Genomic DNA, 17046 nt, shown 5'->3' with positions numbered 1-17046 from the left:
ATTTTCTTTTAATTTATTCATATTCTTCAATCGTTAAATTTTTTTCTCATTATTTCGTATTATCATAACGTGATGTATATAAAGAGAACTTAATGTAATTAATTAATCGGCATAAGAAAAAAATTATAATTCAATATAAAACTATGAATGTTGTTTGTTCATACATAAAAACATGAGGAGTCGAGTTAGTTTTCTCCGTGAGAATATATTTAATATTTATGATTTGTTTTTGAGTTGTACGTAACGAAGATATAATTTTTATCTCCGTAACCATTAAATGCATATGAAGAGAGAGAGAGAGAGAGAGAGAGAGAGAGAGGATTAAAACAATAAGAAATTATTTTAATATATTTCCTTTTCCTTTTATTGTTCGATCCAGGAAGACATTCGAAGGCAAGAATATTACGGTCGTAAATAGGATAAACTCTTATGTACTCGTTTCTTTCGCGACTAACAGATCTTTCTTCGTTTTTAATCGGACATCAACTCTCTCTCTTTGGCAATGAACTTTCCTTGTATCCCGCTAGTGTATCCGCGACTACGATACCGGCAAGACTCTCTACGATAAGTTCTCTTACGAAGATAGAAGAATTCCTAATACCTGAAGATTATTCTCAGGAAGATAAATTATAAAAAGATTAAAATATATATTCTACGAGAGGATGCTTTTGAGATGTGCCATCTTCGTTGGTCTCGTGTCCGTCGTGGCCACGATTATTTATTTAACACCAATACCGGGTAAGTTTATTAAAAAAGATCTTCTTTTTCTTTCTTTTATTTTTATATTTCCTCAGACCTTTTTCTCATGATTTTTCATTAAAAATATGCCCTAATTTGAAAAGTAATAAAGATTGCGTATATGGCCAACAGGCGTTAGAAATTATCTACAATGGACCGAAATGTTAAACTTCCTGTAGAATGTAGATAGATTTAGTTAGAGCGATAAGTGATGCTCTTGAAAATCGTTTTATAAACCTTTTTATCGATCGTACGCGTAGAAGATAAATCAAACTTTATTCATATATCTTTTTTTGAAAGTTACTTTCATGAAGTTAAAACAAAAAAACAATTTAATCCCAAAGAAAATAGATATGGGAGACGATACAGTTACTTACCTGGTATAGGTATTCCGATAGTTGTAATAAACATCAGGTGAATGACCTGGGTGCCTGCACTGTATCCGTTCTGCAAGGAGCCTATCACTTGTGCTATAACACGATCATGGTCAAGGATATAAAGTGCGTGAACGCTGGATGCCTTTTTTTTTTTTTTTTTTTTTTTTTTTTTTTTTTTTTTTTTCACTCGATTAAACCTTAATACGTATACGATCGAATAAAACACCAGAGAGAAATTGAAATATTATATTTTGCGGTATTTCAAAAGAGCATAATTATCCAATATATACCGACTTGATTTCGAATCTAACTGGCCGACTTCGATATATTAGAAATGTTTTCACCTATGAATATCGTTTATTCATAAACATAAGAAAAAAGCGTGTTCCTTTCAATTTCATTATTAACAATAATACATCGAATAATAATAAATGAGATTTAGTAATAATAATAAATTATCGTTATTATTTTCATACGAACTTTTTATTAGGATCTTTCGAATCATAATAACAATAAATTTCATTCTTAAAAGGTGATATATACATATATAGATATATACATATATAGATCGAAAGTAGTAACGTGAAAGCGTTGTATCTGCAAAAGTGAAACACCCAAATTTCCTTTCGCTTTTAAGGAGAGTCAACGCGTCAACGCTTTCGTCTTGTCATCGAGACACCATTGTGATGAAATTTTACGAAGGATTAATGGCTCGCAAAAAACGACCGTCATCATTGTCGCTTTACTAGGACACCGGCGATTTCGAGTTTATCTTCTTGATTTTTCCTTGTGATGCACTTTTGACAAATCTTAGGTAATTCCTTTTCCCATCTTTTATCAGAGAAATAATCGCGGGAATCAATCGTTTTTTTTTTATCGACATAGATATTTCTTTTTTCTCTCGAAATCAACGAACCGTCCGTAGTTGTACCCGTGTCAGTAAATTTATTACAAGCGGAAGAGCATTTGAGAATAATCGAGAGTAACGAGAAAGTTTTATCGTTTCTATTATCCTTCGAAGATATCTTTGAGGTAAGAAGGTAAGAAAAGTTCCAAGTGAAAGAACGAATAAAAAAACTAACAATGGGATGTTAAATTGAATCTTTTAGTCGTAAAATAGTATTGCCACGGGTAGTCAAACGAGACATAGTTACGTACGTGAACATGTAAAAAACGCCTTTCTCGTGAAATTGTTCTTACGTTACGCCATCGTATATAGCCAGGAAATATATATAATGTCGAATATAAGGAAACGTGTTTAATGCCGTTTTCGAAAATTATTTTTATATACTATAAAGCGTTCTTGTCTCGAATTGTTGAAACTGATTCAAGATATAATGGCTTCGTCAACATTTTTCTCGATCGATCTATTGAACAAATCATTCGAACATTGCGATATTGAGCGATTCTGATAAGATAATCAACCGTACGCATGATCAAAACTCAATGACAACATTCAATTTTACAGGAATGAGCTTGTTATCTCGTTGATAATCACTATCCACGTGAACTATATAATTCGCGATGGCAAAATTATAATGCTTTTCTCGATAGGATAACTCTTTGAATACGACACGTCTATAATTGCGTTAATATCGCTACGGTCTGTTAATCCGTGTTCTAAATATTCCTATTCAGGTAATATACCGGGCGATTCAATAATTATTATCACTTCAAATGTATATAGTTATTTGCGATTTTATGGAAAAAATACTTACAAAGGACAAAGTTAGATCATTTCTACGTCTGCCGATGGACAGAATGTTGTCTCAAAGTCATTTTTCTTACGAGGATTCAAGATCATCGGTATTACTTTTAAATCGAACCGATTTTTTTTTACGCTTATTGACTCCTTGTGCCAATCTGAATAAAAAAACATAACATTATACAAAAATAATTAGTCCGCGAGATATATTGCAAAAATGTCTTGTTTTGCTTGAAATCAGAAAAAAATGTTAATGGAAAAAGATGAATGGTTGAAGATGAACTACGTATTCATACTTTTTCACAAGTGCACACGTATTATTGCTGATATGATATTTGAGGTGGTAATAGTTATTACACCACCTCAATATGTATATACATATATATATATATATTTTTCGTTAGAGAGTTTTAATAATAACAGCATTCAATTCGTATGCCTTTTCCGGTGTTTCGAAATCTACAAAGTGTCACGCGTGTATATATAATATGTAATACATTTTCTTTAGGAGATATATAATGCCTTTTATCGAAAGGTGAGAACGAGATTTTTGTCGTACCTTATGGAAGGTATTCTTCTTGAAGTAGAAATTAATCCAAAGTCACTTTTTTTTTTAACAATGTTTCTATTTCTTTCCTTTCGTTGTTTTGTTTTGTTTTTTTTTTTTTTTTTTTTTTCATTAAACCAGAATCAAAATGGATGGTCAAGTGTATTATAAAGATTTGTAACCAACTCATTTTTTTACGTTTATTTTTATTGATGACAAATATAATCATCGAAAGTAGCACTTGAGTAGAAAGCGTTACCGGTAATAAGGTAATTTCTAAATGTATGAGATTAACCCTATTTGACCCTTTCGTTATTATGTAAAAGCAAAATATTCCTCAAAGATTTTAAAGAACATTTTAAAGAAAGCGACACTTTAAACCTTTTCCACCTTTAAACAATTTATTTTTCTTTTATGCCTTTTTCTTTTTTATATCCATTTTATCGAAGTAATATGATTTATCCCTTAGAATTGAAAATCCATTCGTCTTAATATTTGCTTTCGCTTTGAAAAATCATTCTCTTGGCGGTAAACATATTTTTGCTTTCATCTTTCCTTATCTTTATCTTCCTCGCTTTGAGGAACATTTCTAATGTTTCTAAACATCAAAGAAAGAAACTTTTTGTCAATTTCATTTTCACATACCTGCGATTCTTGACTTAATTTATTGGACAAAGTTCTAGTGAAAGTGAAAAGCTCAGTCGATCGAAAGTACAACGAGCAAAGGAGATTTAAGAAAGAGAAAGGTCACGATATGAAAGTGTAGTTGTGTTAAAAGCGAAGTGAAAAGAAATATAGTATATCTGAATGAGTATGCGAGTTTAAAGATGCGCGCGTGTGTGTGATCTGTGGGTTTGGGCGAGGGTGGGAGAAGGAGACAACACGAAAAATATTCTCTCATTGGTCGACCGTAAATACGTATATGTGTCCATATATATGTCTTCTCAACGGTTCATACATGCACGTGTATTCGCGGAGCCAAGAAATAGCTTCAGGGTAACTTTCACTGATCATTTCGCCATCTCTTCGGAGGCAACGCCTTCGAATTTCTTGCAGGTCAATTCGAACATCTTGATTCTACGCGAATAAGTGTTAAGTCAAATACGAAACCAGTTGTGTTTTTTTATCAAAGGATATTCGATAAGAGAAAAAGTAAAAATGAAAGGATGATCGGTGAGTTTTATAAAGGCAGGTGTGTTGAGAGAGAGAGAGAGAGAGAGAGAGAGAGAGAGAGAGAAGAGGAAGGAGAGAAAGAGAAAGACAACACATGGAGAAATGTTCGGTAAACGAAATTTGTGCGCGAATACCTCGTCAGTCGTTGACGGGAGAGCGCGAAGTTATCTACGACTTTGTCGTACTCAAAGTTAATTTATGTGGTCGTCGACAGAGTGGTGCAGTGAAATATTAACCTTTTTTGATCTTTTTTTGTTTTCCTTTCCTTTACTAATCAACCGATCGAATTCTTTCTAATTCATTATTCTTATCCAACTGTTTTTTGATCCTTCGATGATATTACATATATCATGCATGCCATACGATATTTTCGTTCATTTTCTAATTTTCTTTTTTTCTTTTTCATCAGCTTTGGTGGCGGTATTCGCAAGTGATAGTATTTCATAATAATTTTCTGAAAGGGAAGATGGATGTTTGCCAAATAATATCTGATATTGTATATATTTTCAAATACTTGTAAAATGATTGAGACAAAGTAATCAAATATCAGAGGATGCATAAAATTTAATAAAGTAAAAATATTAAATACTAAATTAAAAAATATCAAAGGAATATATCTAATATTTAAAGCTCAAGTAATTCATAAATTGTACACAGTAAAAACGTAGGGTAAAAAATTAGTTATATTATCAATTATACTTAACTGATTCTAATTTTAATCGTATTAATTTATTATGATTCATGTTGATTGAGAATTTTACGAATGAGACTTCTATAGCGAGTTGGCGACGAAATGAAACGGTATAAAGTGAAACCTAAATGAAACGGAACAAAATGATATGAAGGAGAGAGGACGAGAGAGAGAGAGAGAGAGAGTTAGGTAGAGGTTACGTTTCGATTTCTTTATGTATCTTCAGAGAGGCAGAAAAGAGAGAAGAAGATAGAGCACAATATAGCCGTGCACGTAAATGTATGCGTTTATTTTATTCACTTTCTCATTCATTCGTCTCTCTCTCTCTCTCTCCTTCTCCCATCCGTTCCTAATTTCTCTTCGACTCATTCTTTGTCTCTCGAGATCTCTTTGTCCTTTCACCAATCCCAATGTTTACCTATCAATCAAATTATACAAAAACGAGACAAGGTCAGCTTTAATTATGGATGCGTTACTTCAGTTATCTCGATCGAATTGAAAAAAAATTTAATGAAAAATAGAATGAAACAATATATTTATATAAATATGTTATTCTTGATATTTTTAATATAACTTGTAATTATTCGATTCTCTATCTCTCTCCTTTTATCTCTAAAATAACATGAGAATTGGAAAGTTGAAGAATTCAATTAAACTAAATTAAATTAAATAAAGAAATTTCACTTTTATCGTCTGATAAACACAAAGTTTATTAAATTCATTAGTGTTATTATTTCAATTCAAATTCTAAAAGCTTAGATATAAATGACGATTTACGGAAGGCAAAATTAATCGTAATTTACTGTTGTACACGTTTTGTACGACGTGTTACGCCAAGGTCATTTAAATTTTTACATCATAGTATAATATCAAATAATTACGGTCAAGAACGAATAGAAGTATCATCTAAATTTTTTCCATTTCTTACCCCTGAGCGGTGGGTCCATTATTCATTCATTACTAGCACATGCACTCACCGTTATAGCTTTCTAGAGGATCATTTTGCTTCAATATAATTTAGTGGATGATATAAACGTCTGGAAAGGAATTACGAAGAGCTTTGCTTGCTACGTTACTGACACGAGATCAGGTTTATGAAATCGATAAATAATATTAAGCTTCGTGGCTTTCTTTTATATTTCTTTTGCTTTCTGTAAGAGCTTCTTACGTGGCTAATTGAAATTAAAAACATGTAATTAAAAGTTTACCTATTATTTTATAATCAGATGTGTCTTCACCTGCTCGACGTCCCAATTTCGTCGTTTTCTACGTTAATCGATTTTTTTTTTTCGAAATATTCATTAAAAAGCAAATTTATTTATAATATATTAGATAAGTATTACTTGATTCTCATATTATTCCAAAGTATATTAATTGTTTCGTTGATAACGTCATAAAAATTTGGATGAAACATGATGTTCGAAAACTTTGTACACTTTAATAATGAGAGTGATCGATTTATTTAAATATTGTTAGAAATTGAAAAGGGAAAAATAAAAATCAATAAGTCAATTTAATCGATATAACGGCAAATTAACGTTACAAAAAGGAGATAGGCCGAACGAAAGCGTTTAATATAGAAATTAGTATAAACATTAAAATGTCGTCACCAGTTGTTATCGTTGCGTAACAAAAAAAAAAAAAAAAAAAAAGAAAAAAATTAGGTAGACGATGTATATTACTAAGGAAGCGAGCAGAACGGTGTCACCGAGCACCTATGTGCTAAGGTGCTTCGTGGTAGTGACGATGATCGCTGCTGCTGCAACATTTCTACATTTAAATAATTATAAGCCCAGTAAGTTCGAAGCTCTCTCGTTCATTGTCATTTCAGAAAACAGCAAAACCATTCATCGATTTATAGCCGACTTGACACTTTCTACGAACAACTTTCCTGTTCCTTCAATGATTTCTTTTTTAGAAAGTTATGATTTTTAATTATTAACCGTGAATTTTTTATTTATTTATTTATTTATTTTTTTTTCTTTTTTTTTTTTTCTTTCAGAACAAACTTTCTTATCCTGTGACAGACCATGTCATCATTTAGATTGGCCAATGATTTGTCGGGTGAAACTTACGTTGGAAGTGTTCCAATCTCTCAGCAAGTAAGATGTAATCCCTTTCTCTCTTTTTCTCCTACATTATAAGAAATTTTCTTTTCTAATCCGATGAACTTGAAAAACAAGAAAGGCTTATATGTGATCTTCTTCGTCGTGTCTTTGTATAAATATGCCATTGATTTTTTATTTTATTTTGAATTCCTCTAATAATATAATATTAATATTAATTGCTATTTGCTAGAGTAGAAACTATTTTATCGCATATATTCTTTTTTATTTATACTGATCGCGAGAGAAATGATATCCGTTCGTTGTCATACGTTGGACTAACAATATCTTGACTAACTATCTTGACTGACTGACATTATCGAATTAGACCAACCATAGCCCCGCTTTTTTTTTCTTTTCTATTTCTTTCATTCGATTAGTCACACGGTTATCTCATACGGATGTACATATCTATATTTTAATCATAATTAGCCGTGATTTGTCTAAATGTCGTAATGGATGTTATGAAATTTTCTCTGGTATAACGGGTATAACGCAACGCGGAAGAACTTGGATCAACCGCAAAATATTTAATCGAAAATCCAGTAATAAAGGTTTCTTCTTTACGTATTAAATCAGACAATTCTGAGATATAAAGCAAAATTCTATCAAAAAAGAATTCTTTTTCTATGCATTAAATTTTGATTGTGCAATTAACAAAGTGTTTACTTTCTATTCGTTATTATTACTCTCGTCTGAAAAGAAAAATAAAAAAGGAAGAAATTTATTGAATTTCTAGATCATGTGGAAATTGCTTATCGAACGAGACCGCTTGTCTGGCTAATAATTGTGTATCAGCGGATGGACAAAGGCGGGCTATTATGACGGCGAATCGACAAATGCCAGGACCCAGTATACAGGTAAAATTATGATTATGAGTTATTTAAATAAGGATTATTATCATCATCATCATCATCATTATTATTATTATTATTGTTATTGTTATTATTATTCTTATTATTATTATTATTATTATTATTGTTATTATTAGTATTAATGTTATTGTTGTTGTACATTTGACGTAAGTCTGATCATTTTTACGCTTATTTTTGAAGAAACAGCAAATTGCTTTAATGCAGCATATTTCTTATGGAATATTCATTTTAGCAATTTACTTCATAATTCAGATTTTGTGTTTATTTATCAATTAATTATGTGTAACCGATAGAATACGCTTTTTAATTGACATCTCATATCTGCTTTAAACAATTGAGATTTTCAAGCTGAGCGTACTTAGTAGATTAATATGTACTATAGTTGCTATAAGCACATTACGTAATTAGATTAATTATTCGTTAGAAATTAAATTACATTATAGGTGTCGAAATTGATTGGCTATCGATTAGAGGCAGTATTCAGTGTTGCTTTTAAATGTCACAAGTTCTTCCCCTTTTTATATGCATTTAGTCGATCCATCGAATCACTTTTTATCTGTTATAGAAACTAAACGATAAAATTAAACTATACAAGATGTGACTTTACGCTTGACGAAGTTCCATCAATATTGATTACGTATTTATTTGTTTATTTATTTATTTACTTGTTTATTCTTCTTTTTTATTTTCCTCACAGAAAATGATTCATTTCCCATAGAATAATAATAGGATATAAGAAATAAGGGGATTCTCATTCTTCTGACTATTAGTAATTTGATAAATGTCAATTAAGATAAGGAATTTGTCATTGCAGGTTTGCGAGAACGATATCTTAGTAGTGGACGTAGTTAACAAACTTCCAGGTAAAGCGGCCTCGATACATTGGCGTGGACAATCCCAAATTGAAACACCCTGTATGGATGGTACGCCGTTGGTAACGCAGTGTCCAATACCAAGCTATACCACTTTTCAATACAAGTTTCGAGCGTCAGCTGCTGGCACACATCTATGGCATGCACATGCAGGTTCATATCTTTCTATAGCCGTATAGATTTATAGATCAATTTATTTATATAAAAGGCATATAACTGGTTCGGCTGTAAGACACTATATATACTTTCTTTCGTATAATAATTTTTATCTTTCACGTTATTTCTACATAACAAAAAAAAAAAAAAAAAAAAAGGTTTAAATAACCCGAATTATTATCTATTTAGTGATCAATTTGATAAGGATAATTGTCGATTTCACCGGACATGGCCAAAATCGAGACGTTTCCTTGAGACATTTTAATTGCGCAAAAGATAAATTCGTAAATTTTTGTTTCTTTTATCCCATTTTCTCTACCAGGTGCCGACATAACGAATGGCGTTTTTGGATCGTTGATAGTCCGACAAGCAGATATTCGCGATCCTCAACGTGCTTTTTATGATGTCGATGACCCGAACCACGTGATACTAGTTACGCACTGGCAGCATTCTCCGGAAATGTCACTCGATCATGGTCATACAAAGCCAGCGATACTTCTCGTCAATGGTAAAGGACGGCAGATGAATGGACCAAAAGTTCCTTACACGACGTTTACCGTCGTTCCCGGACGACGTCATCGTTTTCGAGCTGCCAACGCTGGCGGCGCTGGATCTTGTCCCATTACAATTTCTATTGATAATCATTCTCTTTACTTGATAACTTTGGATGGTCAGCCTGTCGAACCTCGATACGTTACATCGATTACTTTAGCAAAAGGTTCGTCGAAATTCAAATAACGAAACGATCGATTTATTCGATTTAATCCTTTCAATCATCATATTGATCCCTTTATTGATTTGAATTTTTATAATTGAAAAGTTGTCCTGATAACGTCAAAATATTATATTTACTGAGAAATTTGTTTATTCCTTGGAATTAACGTTATCATGTTCATCAGTCCTGATGCTTTTTGCTTGATATTCCATCGTTATTTACGGGAATATATTATGTCTGAAGATAGCCATCGTTCTTGATCGATAATGTTTCTTTGCGAGCGTCATCCATCAGAATGAAATATCCCTAAGTACCTAGTGGCTGTTAATATATTTGTTTGTGCGCCCAACATTTTCCAATCCTTTACAGACAATATTTGATAATGTACTCGAACCAACAATCTCTATCGGCATGATGAATTAGAGTATTCTGATATACAATTAAATTTCAATTTAATATCATATCCAATCACCATTCAGTCTTCTGTTCGTTTAATCGAAAAAAAAAAAAAAAAGAAAAAAAAAGTCGCTGTAAGATTTAACCGAGAGAAAGCCCAAGGCAAGGGCAAAGGTTTAATCCATGCATGTATGCATGCACGACCGAGTTATCTCTCGCGAGAAGACTTTTCAAAAAACTTTTTTATTGGCAGATCGTCTTCTCCTGTAACATTATCAATGATGTGTAAAGTGTTGCCGGGCGCGATATTCCAATGCATAGTTACCGAGTCATATAAATCATATTCTCACAATAATCCATTTTCGAAGATGTTTACCTGTCATGCCTTTTGCTAAGTATATTCACCAATGCTCTTCATTGGCTTTAAATTTCTTAGTGAATTACAAAACGATAAAGACATTTTAATTAAAAAGTTTTGCATTATCTTTACGTTATGAGTTTCTTTGACAGGCGAGAGAGCGGATTTCATATTAAAAGCTAGCAAAAAGATCTCCTCTTATTGGATGAACGTAAATACGCCAAAGAAATGCGGAACAAGTTCTGTTTATGGTGCTGCAATTGTAAAATACAAAGGGAGTCCTGTGGATCGTTTACAAAGTATTCATTCGGACGACATTACGGTCGATCAAAGCGAAGATCAGGAAATGGAGACGAATCGAATCGCGATGACGACCGTTTACGATGAGGCATGCAACAATCCTGAGAATCTTTGTATCAACGAAGTTCGAGGAATGCGTAAAATGCCGAAATCTCTTACTACCAAAACCGATTTGACCATTTACCTACCGATTAATAACGTGATACAGTCAACCGATTCAGTAGGTTAGTTCAAATATCAATTCACGTTCAAATAATTACAATTTATTTATTTCGTTAAAATTTCAGAGAAGAAGAAAAACATTAGAACGTACTTTTGTTATAATATAATTAAATGAATTCAAAAGGATAATCAATACGCGTCAACGACAACGAAGCTAAGATCTATGTAATTTGTTATCTTTTTAGAAGATGCCGGCGTTGATATAAAGTCCTTAAATGTGAACAATGTTACGTTTACTTATCCTTCGTCACCGTTATTGACGCAAAGCGGTGACATACCGAAAGGCTTGCTGTGCACGGGAAAGGACGAAGACGATCATAATGAGAACAACGAAACTGCGTCTTCCTCGCGAAATTGTCACAATGGTGGTAATGGAGAAGCCAACGAAACCTGCGAATGCGTTCATATACGTTATATTCCTCTCGGAGCGACTATGGAAATAATTCTCTTGGATCAAGGTAACTTACTTGCCCGGTAATATTTAATATTATATATAATTATGATGAATAAATATTTCATTATTGTTGTTGCGCTTAAAGCTACAGCAATTTTGCAAAATTGTTGAGGAGTAGCTGAAGTCGTTCGAGCGAGCTAACTAAGGACGATTAGAAATTAATTTTCTAAAGGAACAAATAGAATATCGCAAGTTTTACGTAATTACAAATTTAATAATGAAAAACATAAACGCCGACTATCGTGTTTTCTCTTTACGTTAATTATCAGAGAACCAACCATTCGAGTATTTTCTTTTCTTCGCATTCAAATATTCGTCTTGAGATAGTTGAGTGAAATTCACAAAAGATTTCACGAGGAAAATCGTTACGTCATTTTCCGTAACCTATAAGCAAACGTGGAAAGTGAAAATCCGTGGCTAGCAAGGTTTCTTTCCTGTATCATCTTAAACGACGAGTTTTAAGTAGGTCATTGTGTAAGGCACGTATTGGTACTTCACGTTGGAGTAAGTAAACAAAATAGAAACAGAGTAGTTTCGTTAATTAGAAATTATCACCTTCGCCTTTAATCTGAGAATAGTTGTCAAAAAAAAAGAGGGAAAATTTTTCGAAATTCATTATACTCGTGTGTCATGCTTTGATATTACATTTAACGAAAATATCACAATGTGGAATTATAATAAGGAATAATAATGTGAGAATTTTTAATTAGAATATATAATAACAATTATAAGTTTTTCATTTGTCTTCGTTGTTTCGCCGGTACCTATTTTTAATCCTACTCTTTTGCAAAAGTTCGTATAATTTTTAATGATCGATAGAGAACTCGAGAAAAAGAGAGAGAAAGGGAGATAGGATATCTTGCACTTGTAATAGGTTGCATTGGTCCTTGACCAGTCAGACTTTTTTATTACACTTTTCTACGAAAGCTTAAAATATTGATCCTTCACTCTGTCCTTCCTACTTGTTGTTTCACTCTTTCATGAGTTGTTCTGTCAATCCATATCTTTCCGATAAGACAAATCTCATGCAGACGTAAAACCTACTCTGCCATTTGTAAATTGTGAGGGGCAGACGTATTCTCCATCTAGTCGCACTAATTGGGATTCGTGACGTGATTCCGCTCGGGCGCAGCTACAATTCTTCTGTTATTCCTCTTCGAATGCATCATATGCGCGCGATATCATGCATTCACATTGTACGGCATAAATCGATTGTCCGCTGCTTGCCGAAGATCAAACATATTTTTGCTCCTTCATTTTGCTAACGGACAAAAATAGTTTCTTTCCAAATTATTTCGTCCTAGATTTCGACAATTTTGAATTTCTTCCTAGATACAGCGCGGCTTGCCAAGAACCGCAATCCCTCGTCAGTAACGTGGTTAATAAGCCGACATAATAGTCCGATCCATTGCGTCATCTGACCATGGTGAAACAGCTCACCTTGCACGCCTGCAGTAGTTATCGGGTTTTCCGAAGCTTTACTTGTGGTGATAAAGAGAGAGAGAGAGAGAGAGAGAGAGAGGGGGGGGGGCAGAGAGACAGAGATGGGTGATTTTAGTGACGTGCGTCACTTATCCGACGAGGAAGAGCAGTCATGGGATGGACAGAAGAGTATAAGTCAAATTTTGTTCAAGACAAAATGAATTAACGCTAATATACTCTACATATGCTGTCCTTTGCTTTGTCGTTTTAATCGTACAAATCAATTCTACTTTTTTCCCCGCTTTTTTACCTGAGATTCTGATGAAAATTTTGCTCGAAATAATATGTCGTAATTTGTAAAAAGAAAAGAATATCTCTAAATTGATTATGATGTATATTTTGTATCGTTCAATGGGGACGAGACGTATGTTATCAATGTCCATAATGTAAGGCGTTTTACATGTTTCATTGTAAATATTATAAGTGCTTTTCCACGAAGCTAATAATTCTGTCCTAATTTATTATTTTGCCCGTCTAATAGAAATATGTCAATCTACAATGTGTCGTTTCTTTTATCGAGTTTTTGTTTTTTATCGCTTCAAAGGAAATTACAACTTTTAACAATAAAGAAGCATTTTTGAATAATTTTGAAAAAAAGCTTAATCATAATCTTATCATCTTTCTTTAGCTGGAATGAACGATCTTGTTTACCACCTACATGGATACAACTTTTACGTTGTCGGAGTTCAAAAATTTGGTAGAAGCATGTCTCTGGATGATGTTAAGCATCTTGACAGGAAGGAATTACTTTTCTTCCGTAATTTGGATTGTGCACCGTCGAAAGACACAATAACAGTGCCAAAATTTGGCGCTGTCGCTCTCAGATTTAAAGCTAATAATCCTGGTAATATTCAAAAGCTTACGATTTATAATCATTTAAGATCGATTCAGTCTCGGTTCAACCTTTCGGTTCTATCATTTCAATCACAGCTTAGTCATTTACATTGGCACATATCAATTCAATACAGTTACATTGCCAGTCATATTATACGAATCCTACTCATAGTAGACGTAGAGAGAGAGAGAGAGAGAGAGAGAGAGAGAGAGAGAGAGAGAGAGAGAGGGAGGGAGTAGAAGGTGGGGATAGGCGGATCTCCATTGTTCGCAGACAATTCATAGACGAAAAATAGTTTTGAAAAAACTACTTATCGTTGCCGACCGATCACGGACGGATACCAGACACAGAGAAAATAGGACGGATCGGTGACTGAACTGAGACTAAATCGAAATGCGTGAACGTGTACATTTAAATTACATACAATAATATTCAAAACACATTTTGAATTTGATCGGAACGGAGATTGAAGCGAAATGTGTGAATCGAGCTTTATGCGTTAAATCTATTCGATTATTAATATCCATTCACGATAGTAATCTCTGATCGCATTCATACTCAATATTAATATTGAATATCGTCGAATTTAGGATATTGGATGCTGCGAGACGAACACGCTGTCGATTGGACCCGTGGCCTCGATGTTATCCTACAAGTTGGTCAACCTAATGAGATGATAGCAGCGCCACAAGATTTCCCAAAGTGTGGCTCCTTCATCGGACCCGATTACTTTCTGATATAGACCACTTTATATTTCATTAATAAACGATTTGTAAATAATTGTATATAATGTAAAATTAAATGTTCGCCGCTGGGATAATATTATTTTTTGTTAACAATGAACCATTCACATTTATCACGTTCGCGATGTTAATTATTTTTAATCGATATTAATCGTAAGCCGATGGCCAACGAACAAAAGAATGACGCAAAACGTCAAGTCTCGGACTCGTCCGAGGTGTCAATCTAACCAATATTATTTTTCTCCGTTCGATCGAAATACTACCGTCGGAAAATCGGAAAAAAAGAGATCAGGCTGATGAACAGGGTTGTCAGTAATGTCCTGTCTGAACGGCGTACACGCCCAGATAGTCACGTTCTTTTCCGTTCCCCATGAGATTCTCTCCCTTCAGCACAAAGTTTTTCGCGAATATGCCAAGGTAGCCGTTGGTCCGGATTTCATTCATACCTTGCCGTCACTTTTGATCTTGACCGCGATGACGTTAGTTTTCTGGAAAAATCCACCGAATTCCAAGTGGTTCTTTCAAGCTACAAACGGCTTCCCATTGATCTATAAAACTTTTCAGGTAAAATTCCTCTTCCTTTTCAAATCGAATTTAAAGATCCGAACTTTGACTCCTTTTTTCTCAATAAACTTTCAAGATCGCCACCGCATGGGCAGCAATCGATACGGTTTTCTGGTCTTGGTTGATTTTCCAAAGAATACTTTATTGCATGGTTTGGCTTTATTGGAGTTACGTAAGTATACCCGTGGGGAAAGTGCAAACTGTTTAAATGAACCACCATAATGATTGGAATTTATTTTCTCACCGTATCGCTTCTCTGAGTCTAACCCTAATTATGCAGGAAACTGAATATCGTGACATAGTTTATCCTTGGTGGCAACGAGTTTGGTCCTTGTATTATCCGTCCCCAACGCAATCACCAGTTCTCTCGGCCGGCTTCATTAGTTGGACCATTTCAATGTCACTTTCGGTCTCGGCGTTAGCCTGTGCAATATCTACGACTCGTGTCAGAGCCTTCCTCGACGATTTTTCAATCGTTCTACAGGATTTATTTATCGCGATTAAACATTATATCGAATATCTCACGAAGAAGTTAGTGTTGTATAGAAATGTTTCTTTTAGAATTTTAACTGAATTTTCCTCATCGAATATATTTAAGAATAATTAACAGTATCAAATTTCCACATCTTAATAATCGAAATATATTGAACATATCTTTAAATAATTGGAGTATACGTTGTTTTTTCTTTTTTTTTAATTAACACTGTAATTTCCCCATAGAATACGTGAAATTGCGTTGTCCTGGGATAGTGACAAGTCTTCTTGCGATGGTGCGGATGGAAGCGATCTAAGTTCTCTCTGCGAAGACTATGGATCGGAGATCTCGAATGATATTAAACAAACGAAACGTCAGCAGGTGCATCCGATCTGTTATGGAACTAACTGGACGCCCAAGCCGAATTTCTTGAATTTTGGTAAAGAGACGCAGAGGAAAGCATCGATGAAGTCGGTGCATACTGTAACGGGTGTCGCAGAAACACAACGAGCAGAGAAATTTTCACCCAGGCGTCATAAACGTGGCTGTCACACAGCTATACCCAGCAATTCGAGTGACAAATCGAGCGGATGTTAAAATCATTCCATTCTTTTGAGAATGTTTTTTTGTCATTTTTATTACAAATATAGATACAAGCATCATGATTCGATGATCCGAATGATGATTATTCTTTTCTTTTTCTCCCTTTCTTCCTTTCTTCTTCTTTTTCTTCTTCTTCTTCTTCTTTTTTTTTTTTTTTTTTTTTTTTTCCCCCTTTTTTTTTACTTTGCCTTTATTCGATTTGGGAAGAGGTAATGGACTTCCCTGGCGATGATCGAATCATTAATTTTTTTGGTAGGTTGAACCTTCGAAAAGAATGAATTGACGCTTAGATATCTTGTGAATAATTGATTAGGCATAATAGTTTAAAAGTAAAATTCGCGTTTATTTAGACGAATAACATTGAACGCTTTAGAGCGTTTTATATTCTTATTATGGATAACATGAGATTACGTGAAAATAACTTTAGGATGAACTTTTCTTATAAAATTATTTCTTTTTCTGGGATCCAATAAAGTAAATTGTGGTTTATTTTTATGATTCTCCATTAATCATCTCTCCGAGTATTTTCTTTGGTGAATGTTTCTCTTCGTCTCCTGTATGCATCGATGGTTTTAAATGAATACATTTGTAACGTTTTGCATAATAGTTACAAATATTCGTATTTTGCATAATAGTTTAATTACATAAAAATCTTCGTTA

General features: G+C 33.5%; 3 protein-coding genes across 6 annotated transcripts in view; 2 read left to right on the top strand and 1 right to left on the bottom strand.

The window, feature by feature from the left end:
* Nucleotides 1–17046, bottom strand: part of LOC124947781 — a 214979-nt gene that overhangs the window by 106457 nt on the left and 91476 nt on the right. The gene's annotated exons all lie outside the window — the stretch shown is intronic.
* Nucleotides 537–14823, top strand: LOC124947776 (laccase-4-like). 4 transcript variants are annotated; one of them, XM_047490388.1, is made up of 10 exons: nt 4690–4758; nt 6458–7026; nt 7234–7333; nt 8076–8196; nt 9026–9236; nt 9562–9957; nt 10861–11232; nt 11416–11688; nt 13795–14010; nt 14592–14823. In XM_047490388.1, the coding sequence occupies exons 2-10, from the start codon at nt 6903–6905 to the stop codon at nt 14741–14743; spliced, it is 1965 nt and encodes a 654-aa protein (XP_047346344.1). In that variant the 5' UTR covers nt 4690–4758; nt 6458–6902; the 3' UTR covers nt 14744–14823. The 4 variants fall into 4 exon arrangements, with proteins under 4 accessions (XP_047346346.1, XP_047346344.1, XP_047346347.1 ...); XM_047490390.1 differs by lacking the exons at nt 4690–4758; nt 6458–7026 and adding an exon at nt 537–738; XM_047490389.1 differs by lacking the exon at nt 4690–4758 and having other exon boundaries at nt 4827–7026; nt 11419–11688.
* LOC124947783 lies at nt 15498–16584 on the top strand. The gene is made up of 2 exons (XM_047490413.1): nt 15498–15839; nt 16029–16584. Exons 1-2 carry the CDS (start codon nt 15517–15519, stop codon nt 16378–16380), a joined length of 675 nt encoding a protein of 224 aa, XP_047346369.1. The 5' UTR covers nt 15498–15516; the 3' UTR covers nt 16381–16584.

Source organism: Vespa velutina, chromosome 3 (assembly GCF_912470025.1).
Source record: "Vespa velutina chromosome 3, iVesVel2.1, whole genome shotgun sequence".
NCBI lineage: Eukaryota > Metazoa > Arthropoda > Insecta > Hymenoptera > Vespidae > Vespa > Vespa velutina.
This window is presented reverse-complemented; position numbering and strand designations above follow the sequence as displayed.